This window comes from Schistocerca cancellata, chromosome 2, assembly GCF_023864275.1.
Source record: "Schistocerca cancellata isolate TAMUIC-IGC-003103 chromosome 2, iqSchCanc2.1, whole genome shotgun sequence".
Taxonomy (NCBI): Eukaryota; Metazoa; Arthropoda; class Insecta; order Orthoptera; family Acrididae; genus Schistocerca; species Schistocerca cancellata.
In genome coordinates this window covers 1,148,806,878-1,148,828,582 of record NC_064627.1, presented here as the reverse complement: position 1 = coordinate 1,148,828,582, position 21,705 = coordinate 1,148,806,878, and the positions used below count along the sequence as shown (strand labels likewise).

The window sequence follows — 21,705 nt, the reverse complement described above, 5'->3', positions numbered from 1 at the left end:
GGGGGTTCTTGCTGGCCACGTGAATACCTCAGTATTATTCAGACAGTTCACAGAGATGTGACCACGTCTCAGTGAGCATTTTTACATTGAAAATGGCATCATGATAGTGTAGCATGAGAGAACACATGAAAATGAGGGCTGTCAATGACATACATTTGTGAAGTCAGAGTTCCCTCAGTAATCGCCAGCTGAGACGTGAAGTCGTACCCAAAGGCTCCTCACACCATGCTGTCAGGAGTAACACTGATGTATCTCTACAAAACATTGGAAGAATAGGTCCCCTCCCCAGGTCACTGCCTTACCTGCCAATTATGGTCATCCAGTGTAGTGCAGAATTTTGGTTTGTCACTGAACACAATGTGAAGCCAGTCATCAGCAGTCCACGCGTCAGTCGTGCTACCGTGCCAAATGCAGCAGTTTGTGTTGTGTTAATGGCAGCCTACACTTTGGACGGTAACTCCCGAGTCTGCTGCTGCTGCTAATCTCGACCAAAGATGCAGGGTGACACAGAATGCCGATGTGAGTACATTACTTGTCATGTGCCAGTCGCAGATGTAAACTAAAGTGGGTACAATGTGCTTGGTGCAATCGTCTTTTGTGATCGTCAGACATGGTTGACCAGATCCTTGACGAGTATGCCGGCCCTCACAATTGCGTCCAGCTGGACATTGTACCACTCTCACATTCGAAAGCCCCACAAATAAGGATATTGCGTAATTGGACCAGATGGCCAGAGACCTACAGTGAAGTCCCTTTCAAAGTCTTGTCAGATGCTGATAATGCTGTGTCACAGGAGTATTTGGCATCTGCACGTCTTTCGGTGATCACCCACTGTTCACACCTCTTACATACCCTAACAGGCCTGGTAAACCACAGTAATAAGGAACTAACTAATGTGCTCTGTGGTGGTCGTAATACCTGTCAGAGCTACAGCTCTTAATTGTTTACATAACGTGTGTGGGTGTGTTTGCTTCTGTTGTGACATTAAAGGAAGTTTTCTGTGTTTCAGGAACTGGAAGTATGAATTAAAGAGAGTTCAGGCAAAACATGGCGCAAAACCAAGTCTGACTAGAGCTATTTTCAAAACTTTCATTGGCCAGTATGTAATACATGGCTTGATGTTAGGTTTTTATCATTTAATTTTAAGGTGAGTGTGCTACATAATTTGCATAGTTTGTAACATTGCAGGCAGCATCAACATTTAAATATGTACCTTAAACCAAATATGCCTTGGAAATACTGAAAATTGTGTGAGCATTTGTCCTTACGTTCATAAATGATTTGGACTACTTACCCAATGTTTTAGATTATTTTCACATATGATGAGTGGTTGTGTCTCACGACATTGAAGATTTGTTCCCAGTGAACTTGATGGGCGAAGTGTACTGGTCTGATTACTGCACTGATTCCCTCTGATAAACTGTACATATGAATGACTATTACATATAATAATGTAAAAGGGGAAATTATATTCTCATTGGTGGATGCATTTATGAAATGTAATATTTAACATACAAGGTATCCATCTATATCTGAAACTATTCTGTGCAGACATGTGTGCGTGGTTGTGTGTCCAATCTAAGTTTCCACTAGAGAATATTTCATCATCATTACATGCACAACACACATGAAAACTGCATAATATTTAACCCAAAACATGTGAAATGTATTGTTACTGGGTCCTCAAAAAGGACTTAAAAGTGGAGTGACATTTCTTAAATAATTTCTTATCACACATCCAAAGAGTGATGAGCAGAATTTTTGTGCTACCAAAGCAGATGTACGTATCAAAACAGACAACAAATGCTCTGTAGCTTTGCAGGGATAGACAGCTTGGAGCACATTGGGATAATTTACGTGTAACATAGAACAGGCATGTTCAGTGACATAAGAAGTAATAGGTCACTAAGTTAATCTCAATTTGTACAAGATACTACTTTTGGAAATGGTGGTACTATCATCAATCATTACTTATCACAGGTGTAATAACTTACTCACTGAACATGGTCGGTCTCACGAGCAGCCCGTGAACATACTGCACATAATCCATTGCTCAGATGACCACTGTAACACTGAGATATTGCTTTGCCCAAGCAACCACTGATGGCACTAGACAGTCCATCACTCAAGCTACCACTGAGATCGCACAGTGTGGAGTATGGATGAGGCTCAGGTGACCACTGAAGTAGGAACTGAGTGCCACATTCGCGGATTGTGACATTAAGGTTCTGTGTTTCTGCTTTTATGTCAGCTGGCCAGTCCGCATACTAGCAGCAACGTGCTGAGGTAGGTGCTGTAAGTTAGCGGGTTGGCTAAGGCTGTTGCCAGCTCTGCATTGCAGCCCGCACAGTAAGTTCGCCCTTGGCTGACACATGGCAGTGCTGTGGTTAGTTAGACTTGCTAATCACAGCTGGTAGTCACATAAGGCTGCACCTCTCCCCCTCCCCCCTTCCCCCTCCCCCCTCCCCCCTTCCCCCTCCCCCCTCCCCCCTTCCCCCTCCCCCCTTCCCCCTCCCCCCTTCCCCCTTCCCCCTTCCCCCTCCCCCCTTCCCCCTCCCCCCTCCCCCTTCCCCCTCCCCCCTTCCCCCTCCCCCCTTCCCCCTCCCCCCTTCCCCCTCCCCCCTTCCCCCTCCCCCCTTCCCCCTCCCCCTTCCCCCCTCCCCCCTCCCCCCTCCCCCCTCCCCCTTCCCCCCTTCCCCCTCCCCCCTTCCCCCTCCCCCCTTCCCCCTCCCCCCTTCCCCCTCCCCCCTTCCCCCTCCCCCCTTCCCCCTCCCCCCTTCCCCCTCCCCCCTTCCCCCTCCCCCCTTCCCCCTCCCCCCTTCCCCCTCCCCCCTTCCCCCTCCCCCCTTCCCCCTTCCCCTCTCTCCCCCTCCCCCCTCCCCCCTTCCCCCTTCCCCCTCCCTTTCCCCACAGGTAGTGGAGTGTGGAGGCAAACTGAGCTGGCAAGTGCACTCACTGCACAGAATGTGACACAGTTTTGAATTGGTGGTGGTGGTGGTGGTGGTGGTGGTGGTGGTGGTGGTGGTGCCAATCTCACCACCACCATCTGAAGGTGCTGGAGGAGGAGGAGGAGGAGGAGGAGGAGGGGGCTTGAGTAGTGGTAGGGATAGGTTGGAAGGTGTAGGGCCAACCTCCAGTGACAGTATGGTGACCTGCCCAACTGTCTTATGAGAACTGGAGTTGGTAGTTTGGAGACCAGGTGTGGTGCCTTCACTGCAGAAAATCACATGTGAGGCAGCATCCAAATCTGTGTGAACAAATGAAGATGGGATGTCATGCTGAGAGCTGAGCCAGGTTGATGGATGCTTGCAAATGTGGGAGTGCAGTCCATCCAGGAAGGCTGGTATGTTAGAGGGAGAAGTGGTAGCAGATGACTTGACAAATTACTCGGGTATGCAAAGGGGCTCACCTTAGACCAGCTCAGTCACTGAAGTACAGAGGTTTATCTCGAAACTTGTGCAGAGGCTGTGAAGGATGATGGGGTGTTCAGTAGTCTTGGTAAAGTATAGCAATCCTCAGTATGTGATGCCATTGCTACACCAATACCATTGCTGGCTGGGTGGTATGTGGTGGTGTGGTGACAATGAGTACCACAGTCTGCTGGGATTAAAATTACCTTCTGCAATCTGTTGTGATGTTGAGGAGGAACCAAAATGCTTGTGCCACAGTTTCAGCTGAGATGTCTGGAATTAGTGCTTCCTGTGGCCAGCATGTGCAACAGTTGGTGGTAGTTATAAGATACTGCTGGCCATTAGAGATGGGTGGGGACTGACAGTAAATATGGCCTGGTTAAACCTTCCTTTAGCCTCAGGCAAATGACAAATGGAAGCATGGACCTTACTACACTGACAAGCAACACAACTGTAGGCCCAGCGGCGAGAGTTTGTGCAGATGCCAGGCCTCACACAAACTGATGGGTAACGAACCTGGATAGTAGCATTAACACTACGGTGGCACAGGTTGTGGGTGCTATCAAAGTGCTGCCAGCAGAAAGTGGTTGATAGGAAAGATTGTGGCTTGCCGATTGTGTCGCAGAATAATTTCATGTCTATACCAAGAATCCAGTGTCCGGATTGTGGCAGTAAGTCTAGCTCCATATCGACCTGTTGGCTGCAGTGACAGAGACAAAATTGATGCAACCAATAATCGTGACGGACAGTCAGCGACAGTATTGTCCAGTCCCGAAATACGCCAAACTTGCTGAACTGAGACTTACGTTCCAGCTGGTGGAACTGGCTCGCTGAGGAGTATCTGATTGTCTGCTGCAAGGTGTATGTGATGGGTTTGTGGTTTGTAAATATCATAAAGTTCACAGTCTCCCTGTATTTGGTGAAAGTAGCAGATTGCCTCATGCGGGGCAAACAGATCTCTGTCATACACATTCCATTGACTTTGTGCAGGTGTAAGCTGCTCAAAAAAAAAAAAAAAAAAAAAAAAAAAAAGGCCAATGGTTGCCAGGAGCTGCTGAAGTGTTGCTGAACCATGACTTGCTGGCTGGTGTCGGCCACCAGTGGCAGTTGGGTATCGTGCAGGGAGCCAGAAGTGCATCATCAGCAAGGCTGTTCTTTGCAGCGGTGGAGGTGGTGCCCATTTGGTGCATCCAAGGAATGTGATTGTTTCCCTTAGTGTTTGAGCCAGCAAGAATGTCTGTCAACAGCTCTTCAATGGAGGCTGCATTAAGGAGATGGCAGTGGTAGAATTTCAGCATCTGTGGAACCAGCAGAGTTCTTGAAGAGTTAAAGGGAGCTGAATTTCCTGAATAGCCTGAACTTTTTCAGATAGGGTAGCAAAGCTGATTTCACAAATCTGGTGACCCAGGAATGACACCTGGGAAACTCTGAAGACGCATTTGGAGGGATTAATGATAGCCTCAGAATTGTTTGCCATTGAAACACTGCTGACAGATGTTTCCGGCTTTGCTGCAGCAAAGAAGCAAACAGAAAGATGTTGTTGAGATGGGTCAAGCAAAGGCGTAGGTCATGAAGCATATATTCAATGAATTGCTGCCATGTTTGTGTAGCATTCTGGAAACCAAATTTCATGTAAAGATATTAGAAGTGGCCAAAGGGCATGGTGATGCCTTTATTCAGGATGTCTTCTGTGGTGTCTGGTAAGAGGGTTGTTCAGTGAGTCCCTAGAAAAAGATGGAAAAACAATTCAGGATTTTTTATTTTTCATCATAATCCCCTTTTTATCTCTCTATAGTTTTTCAATTGTTCCTCCAACTTTGTTATCCAAAAAATGGGGGCTTTGGAAGATCTGCAAAATAAGATCTGTGTGGGTGATGACCACCTCTTTCAGTATGAACTGACATCCTTAGTCATTTAAATTCAGAAATAAAAAAGTCTCAGTCAAATCCAGTGAAAACAGTGTTTGTTGCAATAATTTGAGCTTTAATTCTGTAATTTTGGCTGTTGAAGGTGCACATATAGCATCCAGTGCTTTCCATAAAGACGACACAGTTTCCAAAGTTTTTTGCACAATAGTATCTTCTTGGACTTCACTAAAAGCAACATTCTTTCTCATTCGACTTCTGGAGTAGGCATGGCTGCAGGCTATGCATCACAGGGGATCTCGTCTGTGTTTGCTGTGGGAAGGTGCACATGTGTATTGGTGTGAAGGAAGAGAATCTTGTTCTTAATCAAATGAGGATGTATGTCCTCAGTTTCTTCATTAAGCTGGTGCAGTAATGGTGCATAATACTCCCCAGTTATTGTTTGTCCCTTTCACAATTAATTGATGTAGGTGACTCTGCATGCATCCCAAAAACATGTGACCATCACCTTGCCAGCCAGTTTGTGTCTTCATCTTCCTCAGATCTCATCTGCATTCAAAAACCCACTGTTTTGATTGCTCCTTAGTCTGTGCAGTATAGTAGGTTAGGGTAGTCATATTTTGTCCACAGTTAGGTATTAATGCTGAAACCTGGCAGAAAAAGTGCCAAAACAACCTCGGCCTCACCGTCGAACCTACGGTTGTGTTTGTTCTCCACAGAGAGCTAACACGGCACTAACCTCGTAAAGTTTTTTTCCACACACAATTTTTCATGCAAAACTGAAAGCACTGTACCTTGTGACATACCTATGGGCTCATCTATTTCATTCAGTTATTCATCGGTCAGTGAAAACAATATTGTGGATTTTGTCATCATTTCTGGGTGGTCACTTCCACTGGAAATCCTTAATGCAATTTATCTTTTGTGGATGTAAACCGAGTTTGAACTCATTTACCAATTGGTAACAGTGGCAAATAGGAAAGTAGATGTGCTGCGAACTTGATCCAACTCAGCTTTGATCTATTTTGGTGTTAAGTCTTTTAAATATCAAAGTTTAAATAACATTCAAAACTCTCTTCTGAAATAAATGAGCTTGTTGCTTCAATTGACTGGTACAATGAAACCATGTCCTGGATACCGCTGCTACTCTACTTGGCCTCTAACACACATGACACTACTAGCAAAAGGTTTTGATATCTTCAGTGCCATCTCTTGGATTTTCTAGTGACTTACTGAATCACTATCATATCTGCAAATGAATGCCTTCTTGCAGTCAAGTATGTGGAACACTGTAGTGCCACTGTCAGTTTGGCTGAAATCATGAAGGTTTGGGACTGGATATCTGTCTGGATAGTGTGTGCATTAAGAACACAATAGTCACTACAGGGTTATCAGGATGCATCCTTTGGTACAAGATGGAGGGGAGTGGACCAGGTTGGCCAAACAGCAAATGATACCATGTCAAAGCATAACCTGAAATTTGGCTTTAGCAGTGCAAGTTACTCTGATGGGAGGCAGTATTTTTTGCTATTAACTGTGGTGCCAGTCATTGTGCATATGATATACTGTACTGTGCTGTGTCATACCCCTTGGATCCACCATGTGGGCATGTGATGCATGGGAAATTGGCCAGGTGGTCCTCTTACTGCCCGGTGTCAACAGCGTGGGCAATTTTTGGCATAAAGTTTTGTGCAAACACAGTGGAATGTGATGGCCAAGTAACTGGAGTCAATACTGATGAGATTAGAGCTGGCAGTGTCAGTAAGGAGCCAAAAATGTGCTAAGAAATTGTCACCGATGATTGGCTCTGTGAAGTCTTCAGTGAAGAACTGCCAGCTGAAGGTGCAATGCAGACCTAGATCCACTTGCATTGGGTAGACACTGTAATTGGCAATGGATGAGATGATGATAGCCGGAATGGAATTATTCGCAGATGCCCAGGGAAAAACTTGCATGGATAGTCGCACTGGTCAGAACCAGTGTCTGTGGGGAACCTTCTGTCAGAGATGAACATACCCTTTGAGGCAATGCATCTTCTGTGCACGCTCATTTGTGGAGATGTCATTTAGGTCATCGCACGGTGGGTGTCAGCATGGAGCTTTCTCGCCAAATGTGCAATACCATCAGCACACGGTAGATTTGTCTTCGGCATGTTGATGGTCCCAGTTGTGCCAGAAAAGGTGTGTTGGTGCAGGAACAGCTTCAATATTGGCCAAAAGCAGCTAGAACTCCTGGCCATGGTGGGTGCTGAGCATTGTGGTCCACTGTGCTGCTGGCAGTACAGTTCTTGTGTTGGAGGCAGCCCTGATAACAGTAAAATGAGCTGAACCAGAACAGTGGGCTGCAGTGAGGGCTTTGACCACAGTGTCAGCAAGGGCCACTAGTTGTTGCAGTGAAAGATTGAGTAGCAGGATGGCACATGCCTGGCCAAGCAGCCGGTTCCCCAAAGCATCTGGAGCAGTTCGTCCCATTATTGACCATGCTGTGGACGTGGTGCAGGAGTTCTGTCATAAATGTCATCACTAATCAGTTCATGTATGCTCTCCACTGGAGACAGGGAGAATGGCCTATGAAGTCCATCTCGAGGTGATGGTGTAGCTCGGTGAGTGGTGGTGTGGTGATATTGGCAACTTAGTGGTGGTAGAGCTGGCTGGCCACATACACACACTTTGTATATTCAGATGTTATGCCACAACAACGGAAACTAACTTCAACCTGCATGAACTAAAGAGCTGGTTGGGTAGTCCAAGAAATGGTAGTTGGATGGTGACCTGGGAAACTGTAGAATGCAGCTCACCAGCAGATGATGGGGCAGTATTCTCAGAAACAGCAGCTCAGTCAGTGGAAATGACCTCATCAGAATTCATCATGATGTACCACAAAAGCCTTTGTTAGCTGGGTGTTGCTACTTCAGTATAGTTTGCATAGGATGAAGAACAGACATAGTCTGTGACACAACGCAAAGTTAATGTTTATTGACAGCTCTGTTGGTAGAAGAAACTAGTCACAGAAACAATCATACAGTAATGATCACTTCAGGAAGGAAAACATTAGATTTCTTCTCTGCTACACAATCCTACTGAAATGGGCATGCAGTGGGATGACACTACAGTTAGCAGGAATTGGATACCACACTTGCAAACTGTCTTGCAACAACACAAACCATTTGTTTAATGCTTATGCCAAACTGTATCACACAAAATGGTTTATGCCAGCAACAGAAGAGAATATGTAACCTCCCCCTCACTTACCGACCTTAATGACAGTGAAAAATGAAACCGCGTGTACCTAATGGGAGTTTTGGAAAAGCAATCGTCACCGAAGTTAACCTGTCGGTAAAGAGGGAGGAAAGGGTTACATCTAAATGAAAGGAAATGTGCTAATGAAACTGGTGGAAATTAATTTTGAAAAGGGGTAAAGTTAATAAAGAAAGTAAATGTGCAGCCGTTACGTTAACAATTAACTAGCGGTAATTAGGTATTTGAGATTTGGGGGAAATCACGGTCGCCAGTCCTAAGGACAATTACTATAGTAACTGAAAAAGAAAGGTTATTGCACATATAATTAGCACTAGAAGCGTGGCAACTGAAGGTTGACACGTGTAGTGTGAAAACTGAAAGTTTGTCAGAAGTAATAAATTTCGCTACACCCTGACTTAATTTAGCAAAAGAATTAATAAAACCGGAAAATCGAAAGTTAATTTAGTGACTGAAGTTAATAGTGAGCTTTCTTTCTGACGCACATCGAAATTCAGTAAAATACGGTTAGTCTTGGACTACCTCAACAATCATTTCAAAAACTACTTGAATCTACGCAATTTAGAAATAAGAGATTTAACTTTGAACTTGAATTAAATGATTCCGAACAATTAACAATAGTAAAATTTAGTACGTACCAAGCTGAGCTGCAGTCACAGGTAAGCTAAAATATGGTAACAAAACTCGCACTCTTAATTTGTGCTTGTGTAATCTAAATAGTGTAGCCAGCTATAAATACTTTAACCGATTTTGAAATTAAAGCAGTGAAAACGAGTTAGCTATATTACTTTAATGCTGGCATTTGAATTTCAACGACACTCGGGTTCATTTCGGAAAAGGAAGGGACTCTGCTTGGTAATGCAATTGGGACAATGAGCAACAAACGTTCATGCTAAGTTGCTGTAATTATAGTGACGAAAATGGAACAGTTTGAAAAGCTGAGGTCTGCCATACAGTTCTAAAACTTTACGTGCGTCCAGTCTTCCTCGTCGGTTGATTGAAGGTTTGAAGCCGTCGGTCGAGGAGGTGGCGACAGTCACTCATTGTCGGCCGTCGCTGTTGCAGAAGCTGGATGTTGGCGCGCCTTCTTCTTGACACGGTCACCAGACGAAAACGGGCTCTTGATGTGCGCTAGTTAATGTTTCTCGTCCGCGACACCATGTCAGAAACTATCATCGCAAGTCGAGCGCAATTACATGCTGCCAAACCCCGAAAGCGCGGCAACTCGCGGGAGCGTCACACAACACACCTGCTCCACTCGCTACTCCCGCCACATTCCCCCTGCTCAGCCCGCGCTCCACGCGGCAGAGTTAACACTACCAAAGATCGTACACACTTCGATTCTTCACACGACCTATCGACGTAATCGTTCGATAGCGTAGTTTTCCCTAGGCAAGACCCAGCGTAAAAATACAAATAATATTTACGAAACAAACCAATTATACATAGACATAAATGTATAAATCTATATATACAAACAGTAAAACAATTACAATATACAAAGAGACAGAAATGTCATATCTTGAGGTAACAAAGCAAGGAAAAAAAATAATAGTACAATAGATGGAAATAGGAGGCTATGCATTTCCGGCGTTACAAATAGCTTCAGAGTTAGTGAAAAATACTACACCAATGGTGAGGAGGAGACCTGACCTACCCAACCATTTTCATAAAGATATACAGGGACTTCAGAATGTAAATTAGGTCATACCGTGCTAAGACCACGGTGCAATAAGTAGCGCAATGTCAGAAGAGAGAACACCTTGCAAGTTTCTTGCAAAAACAGTTGTACTGTGGTACAGAGAAGTGTGCACACAGTGCACAATCGAAATGGTGCTGCAACTGGAAATGTACTCCATTGTTGAAGTACGTGAGACTGTAAGATTTTTTTGGGCAAAACATCTGAATTGCACATAGGTTTACCATATATTACTGGCGGTAAATGGCAATGTCATCATCATCATCATTTAAGACTGATTATGCCTTTCAGCATTCAGTCTGTTCTAACTTTGTTCCTCCTATTTGGCACTCAATCTGTTTATATCTCTCTCCCACTGACATTACTTTCGTTTTGGAGCTGCTAATCTTCATACCATAGTCATTACATTTCTGATCTAGCTCTGAAACATTACTTTGCAAACTTTCAATCGAATCTGCCACAACTAAGTCATCCGCATATGCAAGACTGCTTATTTTGTGTTCACATATCTTAATCTCACCCAGCCATATGATCCATAAATAATAACAACAGTGGAGACAGCTTGCAGCTTTGTCTTACCCCTGAAACTACTCTGAACCATGAACTCAATTTACCTTCAACTCTAACTGCTGCCTGACTATCCATGTAAAGACCTTTAATTGCTTGCAAAAGTTTGCCTCCTATTCCATAGTCTCGTAGAACAGACAATAACTTCCTCCTAGGAACCCGGTCATATGCCTTTTCTAGATCTATAAAGCATAGATACAATTCCCTGTTCCACTCATAACACTTCTCCATTATTTTCCGTAAGCTAAAGATCTGGTCCTGACAACCTCTAAGAGGCCTAAACCCACACTGATTTTCATCCAATTTGTCCTCAACTAATATTCGCACTTTCCTTTAAACAATATCTGAGACAATTTTACCCACAATGCTGATTAAAGAGATACCTCTGTAATTGTTACAATCTTTTCTGTTTCCATGTTTAAAGATTGGTGCGATTACTGCTTTTGTCCAGTCTGATGGAACCTGTCCTGACTCCCACACCATTTCAGTTATCCTGTGTAGCCATTTAAGACCTGACATTCCACTGTATTTGAAGAGTTCTGACTTAATTTCATCCACCCTTATTGCACTGCAATCTATTGACCATTTTCTCCACTTCCTCAAATTTCCTCAAATGTGATCCTATTTCCATCATTCCTATCCCATTCTACCTCGAAATCTGAAACGTTACTGATCATATTTTCACCTACATTGAGCAACTCTTCAAAATATTCCCTCCATCTGCCCAAGGCATCAACAGGATTCACCAGCAGTTTTCCTGACCTGTCCAAAATACTTGTCATTTCCTTCTTACCTCCCTTTCGAAGACTGCTATTTACACTCCAGAATGGTTTTCCAAAAGTCTTCCCAAGATTTCTTCTTGGATGCTGCAATTATCTGTTTGGCTTTGTTTCTTTCTTCAACATAACTTTCTCTGTCTGAGTTCTAGTATGTAGCCATTTTTGATATGCCTTCTTTTTCCTTTTACAGGCTGCCTTGACTGTGTCATTCCATCAAGCTGTTAGCTTCATCCTACTTTTACACACTACTGTTCCAAGACATTCTTTAGCCACTTCTAGTACTGTGTCCCTGTACCTTGTCCATTCCTTTTCCAATGACTGTAATTGACTACATTCAACTAACTGGTACCTTTCTGAGATCGCTGTTACGTACTTGTGCCCGATTTCCTTATCCTGAAGTTTCTCCACTCTTATCCTCCTACATATGGACCTGACCTCCTGCACTTTCGGCCTCACAGTACCAATTTCACTGCAGATTAAATAGTGATCAGTGTCATCAAAGAATCCCCTGAATACACGTGTGTCCCTCACAGCCTTCCTGAATTCCTGATCTGTTATTATATAGTCAATGACAGATCTGGTTCCCCCGCCTTCCCAAGTATACCGGTGAGTGATGTTATGTTTAAAAAAGGAGTTTGTGATTACTAAGCCCATACTGGCACAGAAATCAAAGAGTTGTTTCCCGTTCCTGTTGGCCTCCATATCCTCTCCAAATTTACCCATAACCTTTTCATGCCCTTCTGTTCGATTTCCAATCCTGGCATTAAAATCACCGATGAGCAGAAAACTGTCCTTGTCCTTTACTCTAACAACTACATCACTGAGTGCCTCATAAAAACTATCCATCTTATCTTGATCTGTCCCTTCACAATGTGAATATACTGACACAATCCTAATTTTCTTGCTAGACACTGTCAAATCTATCCACATCAGTCGTTCGTTTACATACCTTATTACAACTACGCTGGGTTCCATTTCTTTCCTGATGTAAAGCCCTACACCCCATTGTGCTATTCCTGATTTGACTCCTGACAGGTAGACCTTGTATTCTCCCACTTCCTTTTCTGTCTCACTCCTTACCTGAATGTCACTAACAGCTAAAACGTCCAGCCCCATCTTACTTGCAGGCTCTGCCAGCTCTACCTTCTTCCCAGAGTAGCCCCCATTGATATTAATAGCTCCCCATCTCATTACCATTTGTTTGCCAAGTCGTATCTTAGGAGTCCCGGGTTTGTCAGTTAGAAGTGGGACTTCGTCACCTCCAAAGGTCTGAGGCATTTTGCTCTGATTGTTGCCAGCATCATATTTAAAGTACCAGGGAAGCAGTTTGCTAGCCTTACTTGCCCCGGGACCCATTGAGTTTTACCCCTAACGGTTGAGGGACTAACCGGTGGATTTGGTAGTCTTTGCCGTTTGAGCACAAAGGTGACCACGACTTGGAATATGTCCGAGGTGCCCAGCCTTATTGCAAAGTAACTGGTATCCCGACTGTCGGGACCACTTACTTGGACACTCGTAAGTTGCCCGTGGTTCATGAACTAGGCCATGACTACAGGAACCCACACCTTGAACCACCAAAGCCAAAGATAAATTGTACCAACAATTTGACCAAGGCCAGACAGATGTAGGTGGTGGTGATAGGGAATTAAAGATCTTGCACAATAAATTTTCATTTCTTTTGTGAACAGAAAGAACATCTGGGAAAGAGATTTTCCACCAATGAAGATGTTCATGCAGCTATCCTTCAATGTCTCCATGACGAGGGAGGGGATTTCTATTGTTTAGTGATTGAACAATTGGTAGAATGTTCTGACCTTGGTTTAGAGACTTGGTGACTATGTTGAAAAATAGTGTCACATATCTGTGTAACTTCAAAGTGTAGCGAAGCATTCAATAAAAGTTAAACTTGGCCTGCCATGTTAGTGTGTAACTTACTTCTTGAAGTCCCCCTTGTAAACGTGTTTTGATAAATTGAAATGCTGGATTGAATGTAAATTCAAAAATTTGTAATTTAGTTGTAAGTGTACTTTACTCTGTTATTCACTATTTAAAAATTACTTTGCTTAAAATGTCCTGAAAATGATATTTATGTATGCAGTTTCATTTGATGTTGCAGAATTGCTCAACCAATATTCCTCGCTGCTGTCATAAGACACTTCAGTAATAATGAAGTAGTTTCTAGACAAGAAATGTACTGGTATTCAGGAGCTCTGATCCTGTCGTGTGTAATTAGCTTATTCATAATGCATCACTCTACACTGATTGCACAGTGTGTTGGAATGAGAGTTCGGGTGGCATGCTGTTCACTTGTGTACAGAAAGGTGAGTATTTCATAAAAAACTGATCAGCTGTTATAAAGATCAGCTGAAGTGACAGACAAGTTTTTGTTCACATTAGAAACTAGCATGTAATTCTAAATTAACCTATGAATTATTAAAATAATCTTCAGATGAAAAACATATCAACGCTAAAATATTTTTCCCTGTTATATTCACGAAATACTGTTGGCACCAGACATAAATGTAGGCGAAAGAGAAACTCCCACTACCAAAAGTAGTTGCTCATATGGGATGGCTTTGTGCGCAGCCACTACAGTTACGTCACAGTGGCATAAATGATAACACTGATTAGCAACAATGTACAATAATTTATTAATAGAAATTAATGCATTACTTATCTTGTGCAAAAAGTGTGTGACAATGTAGTTTGAAGTTCACTTGCACTGCTATATCTTTAAACACTGGTCTATTTCTGAATCCAGTGAAAGTTGACTAATGCCTAGTAGTAGAATGTCCTGTCTGGCTCTTCTGTATGGTGACTAGAGATGCCCTTATCCTGTCTGGAGGCATGGTGTTGGTACTGTCAAGCTGATTGGAGCTGTGTATCTGCTTATATATCTGTTCAGTGGGAAACTATCTTCGTGATGTAAGATGGGAGCACAACATAATGTTGTCTTCATCAGGATGAGATACAACATCTAAGCTTTGTAAGGATGACAATGACCATTTGCTGGTGCTAGATCCCAATGTTAGTGGTGAACTGTGATGTGATTACTGGCTGCAACTGTAAATTCCCAAGATGTTTGTTGCATTTGAGTTACGTGAACTTAGGAGTTCCATCTATATGACACATGGATGATGTCTCAATTTGGTTTTTAATCTGCACTGTGACACCATTATTCGTTTGGACGCTACATTATGATACCAAACTGTTGTCTCACTTTGTCACTCATTGTTTCTTTCCATTTTTGTAATGGTAATGAATACCTGATCATTGACTTTGAAACACTTGGTTCTAAATTGTTGTGAATGCTCAGTTTGCAAATGCAGGAGTGGCATTAGGACAGATGTTAGTGGCTGGTTTAGTCTTCCATGCAATTCTTCTGCTGGAATTTTGTATTGTATGGAGTGGCTCTGTACTGTGAAAGAAAACAAACATATTATGTTTATTGAACTGCTGTGTTAACTTTGTCATTTGATATTAGTGTATCCTTACAAATATCTCTGGGAGTTAGTTTCCTGCTGGGTGGAATGATATAGTTTTGAAATAAGATATGCTGTTCTATTCAGAGGAAAACTTGAACTCCTGTGATGAAAATTGATGGCTGTTGTGTGCTTCTCCAGATATATTAAAATAGGCAAGCTTTAGAGTGAGAAAATTCTTGACGGTTCTTAGATTGTTTTCATAGAAGTTTTAGATGATATTTGCATTGCACGTGGAAATGTAAAAAATTCTTTTGTGACACTCTGCCAGTAGAGCGTTCCAAAAATGGTCCAGCATAGTTGACATTTAAATGTGACCAGTGTTCCAGTGTGTGTGGCCATGGAAAATGTAGCCACAGGGATGCTGACTGCTATTTCTGGCACTAGTTGCAGTAAGCTGTTATCACTTTTATGTCTTCTTCAATGTTTTTCCAATAACACCACCCTCAGGCATGTGTATCATAAGTAGTAAGCCCCAGTGGCATTGACATAGCATTTGAAACACTTCCTGTTTTAGCACTTCTGAAACAACCACCTGTGTCTTACATGATTCTGACTGCACAAGAATGACACCTTTGTAGACAGTAAGTCTCATGTGCCAATATGATTTAATTTCTGGTTGATTAACTTTTTTGTACAGTCCACTTGGGTATATGTTTTCCTATAAATTTCTCATTCAATGGAAAATGTTCAACACTGTCTTGACTGAAAAAATCCAAAGTGAAATAAACATAAGCAGAAGAATCAAAATTTTTTATCCTGCAGTTGGGTATCACATCTGCCTTTTGCATGTTGAGATGTGACGGTTTTGGAATCATAGTTCGATAAAAGCAATTCTCCTTGCTGTAAGTGTTGTGCTGCTCTAAAAGAAAAAGTGTTGTTAAGTTGAAATACTACCACCAATGGCTTCTGGCCCATAAGTAGAATGAATCATTGATTGCAGATATAATAGAGAAATCTTCATTTTCAGTTTGACTTGATTTTTCCAAGTGTTTAGGTTTTGGATGCATATGTGATTGGCCTTTTGAAACCATGTTGTGTATGTGAAGAGACTGTGACAATTACGTAATTGGTAGCACCTGTTGTAATGGTTAACATTTTAGTTGTATCGTGTGGTGGGAGACATTCGGTACCCAGTAAACTTAATTTGTCAAATGCACATTGGCATTCATTGTCCCAGATCCAGATCAGTTTTATTCGTTGACTGAAAGGAGGTCAGTATTAGTTGTAATTCATCTGTCTTCATTTTATTGCAGATTCGGATTTCAGCTAACAGTGCAGCTATCATCAGTGCATTATAGTCAGTCATGGAGACTTAAACTAATTATAACTGGTCCAATTAGACTAATGCTTGTACAAGCCTAAGTTTTAATGGAATATATTTTGTAATAATTACTCAGTCTCCATGACTGCACATAATCTAGTGATGACAATGAGACTGTTAGCTTCAATCTAGATGTTCAGTAAAAAGGCAGATGATACGACTAATGTTGACCACCTTTCAGTCCTGGGTTACATCATGGTCATGGGCACAACCATTCCCACAGAATTGATGATGATTATACTCCTGTCTGTAATTGTTTGTGAAGTGGTTTGCTTCCGGATGCTGCACATGGAGTAAATTTTCTGTAGTAAAATGTTTGACCTAGAACAGTGTGTAATTGCCTGTGATCCTTGGTAACTGGGAGATACGTAACTGCTCCAGTGTGTTGTTGTGTTGGCCTGATGCCTTATTGTCACAGAATGTACCGTAAGTATTGGACTTCTCACTGTAAGAATGTGTACTCTCTCATGCTGCATTTTAAAAAGGCTGCTTGTAAAATCTTAAATATGATTTTCAAATTGTGCACCACCGGCTAATATAGACTTTAATTCTGATATTTGAATTAGATATGACTATCAGTGACTGATTGCAAATTGAGTGCGACATTAAAACTGCCGCAGTGTTACTTATGTTTTCATACCACAAAGATAGGTTTTCTCGTTCTGTAATGCTATTATGTAAGGCAATAAGGTGCCTGTTTCCCTTTGACTCAGAAAGCAAATACAATATTGTGTATCTTACAGAATTTTGACACAGCGTTCGGCTTCAGTATAATGCGAGTTCTGTAGTTATTAATGCTAGTTATTCCCGCAGAAGAAGAGTACTGTGTATTTTTCAAACTCTTTGGTAGAGACATCAGTGTCAATGAGTTTGTTGTTTATGGGTTGCGAAGCCTAGTTTATTAAATAAATCGGGACTCAGTAATTCTATTGTTTCATGTTAATTTGCTATTGTTATACTAGCTTTTTTTGTAAATCTTCATGTGCAACATCTATTATGAACAGGCTTTGACAAGTATTCGTTTCTCACTGTACTGAGAGTCCACAGTAAGTTGATGGTATCCCTGGTGCTGCCAGAAGCAGAGAAACTCAGCGGTAGTTGAAAGGTATTCGTTTCTCTAAGAATGTAGCCAACATCTTGCTTCTCCTAGAAATGAAGTATTATTGTACGTGTTGTGAAGGTGTTGTGCCAACACTGTGGGAAGCAGCAGGCACTGCCTGCCCCTCACCACTCCTTTCCCCTCGGGAGTCCAGACGCAGGGGCATGGCACGCCTCCTGCTGTACCCAGCAGCCGCCTTGCTTACTGTCAATTTATCATGGACAAACAGTAGCTAAACAGTGAAGTTTCCAATTCAGTTAATTTCTTTCATCCCATTTCTTTACATGCCTGTTGGTCAGAGAAGTTGAACAGCTGATGTCAATTTGAAACTTCAGTGGTACTTTATTTACTCGTAGTTGAACCAATAAAGCTTTCTCATTAACTAAGAAGCTAGAATTTACTTTCCACCCATGAAATTTTATTTATGTGCGTATGTTTATCTTCAACATAATTTTCATCATCAGTATATTTATTAAGAATCATTTTCATGTGCTTTCAAGTCTCATTATGTTGCCTAATTTGCTTCATATGCCCACCTCAGATTTGTGACACATCTTCCTGCAGTATTTGCAGTGCATGTTTTTGAAGAAACAGTCTTCATGCAGGTGATTAATATAACAGCACGTGAATGTAAGTTTGCCTATGGAATCTCTGCACGAATGGTTGTTCCTTTTTTGGACTCGGTGGCTGTCTTGCATGACCGCACTCACAGCCTAACCTAGGGTGTGTGTTTTTTTTTTTTTTTTTTTTTTTTTTTTTTTTTTTTTTTTTTTTTTTTTTTTTTTTTTTTTTTTTGTGTGTGTGTGTGTGTGTGTGTGTGTGAACACACTAGCATCTTCAAACAGGAGTGTGTCATCTGAGACAAGCATCTGGTTGGGTGCCTTAATTTAAGCTAAACATTCTTGCAGCAATGGGTTGGCCAAACTAAGGTGTCCGTTCCTTAACTTTGTATCAGAAAAGTGCAGAATAATCATGTCATGAGTGAGACTGTCACCTCCTGCAGTTCTCATTATCAGCAGAAATTTGCGATCTGTAGTGGACCTCAGTAAGTGTACTATCCATTCCTTGTAACCTTGATTAGGTTTCTTAAAACATTGGAATAATTTATGTATGGCTGCTGCTACATCCACTTGAGATTTAAAATAAGATTGTAGCTAACCTTAAATTTCTGTATATGATTGGCTCACCATGTCTATATTGAATCAACTTAAATATCATCTTGCCATCATTAGCATGAACTCGGCGGTGGAGACATACTGAAATTTTCTTGAATATCTGTTTCACTTCTAATTTTGATAATTGTGCAACCAAAAGTTCTTGTGTTGAAGAGAAGAGCAGCAGTGACATGAGCTGCAATAAGTTTGTTTGAGCCACTTCTGATTGACAAAATTCTGCACAGTATACAAAATTCTGCTATACTTCCCTGAAAATGAAATTTAGTTAGCAGCGACAAGAATATTATGAATGTTACACTACGGTAAAGTCTATCTGTTGTTTTGCCAGGAAAGCTTCACTAATTTCTCATCAGCAAAGTTCTTACTCCTTTGTCTTTGTTGTCAGATTTCTAAGTTCCTTGTTCCTCATTGCCAGGTTGTTATGTTGTGTGCACCAAATATTCTTGGTGTCAAACAGAAATGTCACTGGAAGAGAACCCTGCACAACTATGAGTAACTGCCGTTATTGAGGTGGCTTGCTCGGATGCCCCAACTGTATGGGCTCATCAAGGGGTCCAACAGGTTTAGGCAAACTACAGCATAAATGATGGCAACTCTGATTAGCAACAATTTACAATGATTTTGTTAACAGAAATCGTACAGTACATAACTGAATGTGAAGATAATGAAGATAATGCATGGCAATTCAGTTGTTCACTTGCACTGATCTTCATACTCTGACCTAGTCCTGAATTCAGTGTGTTGTTGATAGTCTGAGTGTCCCATTATCTCCACAATTGGTGGAGAGATGTTCTCTTTGGAACTATTTATGTGCTGTAAGGCTGGAGCATTAAACAGTCCGTGTTGTGTGTGTCCACTATGGCTTCTGACTGTAACTACGGTGCCTCCCTCTGGAGGTTGACCTTGCCATGTGGTGCCCCCTCTTGTGTATGGTTAAATACTGTACCTCTTGGAGAATGCAGCATGGAACATAAGTTAAATTTTAGCATTTTGTTTTTAGGCTATTAGTTCTAAAGCAAAACTTTCACAGTTGTTAGAAGTGTTGCAGATCAATAAGTACCAAAAAACACACACACACGACGTAACAATCTACTTCTAAAGAAGATCAAAAATACATACATCACACAGTTTTGCATCACCTCAGTTCTGAGAGTTCTGGAACAAGTACAGAAAACTGGAATAGAGATCAACATAAACACCATTACCGCCCTTTTTATTGCTCATGAAAACCACACATTGCATGCTGTACCACCATAGGCAGATACCTTCAGAGGCAGTGGTCCAGATTGCTGTACACACTGGTACACATAATACCCAGTAACACATCCTCTTGCATTGATGCATGCCTGTATTTATCATGGCATACTATCCACAAGTTCATCAAGGCACTGTTGGTCCAGATTTTCCCACTCCTCAACAGCGATTTGGTGTAGATCCCTCAGAATGGTTGGTGGGTTACATCATCCATAAACAGCCCTTTTCAATCTATCCTAGGCATGTTCAATAGGTTTTGTGTCTGGAGAACATATTGGTCACTCTAGTCGAGCGATATCGTTATCCTGAAGGAAGCCATTCACAAGATGTGCACAATGAGGGCGGAAATTGTCGTGCATGAAGACAAATGCCTCGCCAATATGCTTCCAATATGGTTGTACTATTGGTCGGAGGATGGCATTAACATATCGTACAGCCATTACGGTGCCTTCCTTGATCACCAGCGGCATACGTCGGCCCCACATAATGCCACCCCAAAACAGCAGGGAACCTCCACATTGCTCCACTCGCTGGACAGTGTGTCTAAGATGTTCAGCCTGACCGGGTTGCCTCCAAACACGCCTCCGAAGATGGTCTGGTTGAAGGCATATGTGAATCTCATCGGTGAAGAGAACGTGACGCCAATCCTGAGAGGTCCATTCGGTATTTTGTTGGGCCCATCTGTACCGCACTGCATGGTTTCATGGTTGCAAAGATGAAATTCGCCATGGACGTCGGGAGTGAAGTTGCATATTGTGCAGCCTATTGCGCACAGTTTGAGTCGTAACACGACCTCCTGTGGCTGCACAAAAAGCATTATTGAACATGGTGGCTTTGCTGTCAGGGTTTCTCCGAGCCATAATCCGTAGGTAGCAGTCATCCACTGCAGTGGTAGCCCTTGGGCGGCCTGAGCGAGGTGTGTCATCTACAGTTCCTGTCTCTCTGTATCTCCTCCATGTCTGAACAACATCGCTTTGTCCCATAAAGTTTTTTGGCATGGAGCTGCATAAATTCAGCTTCTTCTTCTTCTTCTTCTTCTTCTTCTTCTTCTTCTTCTGAATACCGTCCAGCCATCTTCAGAGTGAGTTGAGGTGACTAACGCTCCAGCATTGCTCCGTCCTTTTAAACCTGCGGACCAAACCCCTGTGTATGTGGCCAAAGATGCACAAGGCACAGAGATACTAATAGGTGGCAAAGAGGTGTAACATATGCATAGAAATTGAACCTGTGGCTGTGCAGTCGTTCCATACAGTGATATCGATGTGTCACGGAGAGCTGCACCGCTGTGACGTATTTGCCAGAAACTGCTGGAGTCCATGATTTTTTCCAAGCTGAAACTGCTATCTCTCTCTTAATTAAATTAGTCACCAATCAAATTTCAATTGCGGCAGGTGTGGCAGAGCGGTTCTAGGCGCTACAATCTGGAACCACGCAACCGCTACAGTCGCAGGTTTGAATCCTGCCTCGGGCATGGATGTGTGTGATGTCCTTAGGTTAGTTAGGTTTAAGGGGACTGATGGCCTTAGAAGTAAAGTCCCATAGTGCTCAGAGCCATTTTTTCGAATTTCATTTGCTTCTTTCACTACTGAGTCCCAGAAAGATGGAGTTGAAGCTAAAATTTTGACATTATCGAACACCTTAGAGTGCCCAGTGTCAATACAGTGCTCTGCCACCGCAGATTTCTGAGGTTGTAAGAGACAGGTGTATCTGTGATTTATAAGATCCCCTGTGAATGCAGCCATTCATACATCGGACAGACAAGACGTACAGTCCAGGAGAGAAGCACAGAGCACC

The 21,705-nt window shown here is 42.3% G+C and overlaps 1 protein-coding gene across 1 annotated transcript in view; it reads left to right on the top strand.

The window, feature by feature from the left end:
- Window positions 1–21,705, top strand: part of LOC126161283 (ATP-binding cassette sub-family C member 4-like) — a 260,323-nt gene that overhangs the window by 109,877 nt on the left and 128,741 nt on the right. Inside the window, exons 3-4 of the mRNA XM_049917023.1 lie at window positions 1,010–1,147; window positions 13,694–13,898. Of these exons, the coding sequence (XP_049772980.1) occupies window positions 1,010–1,147; window positions 13,694–13,898 (343 nt within the window). The remainder of the gene's footprint in view (window positions 1–1,009; window positions 1,148–13,693; window positions 13,899–21,705) is intronic.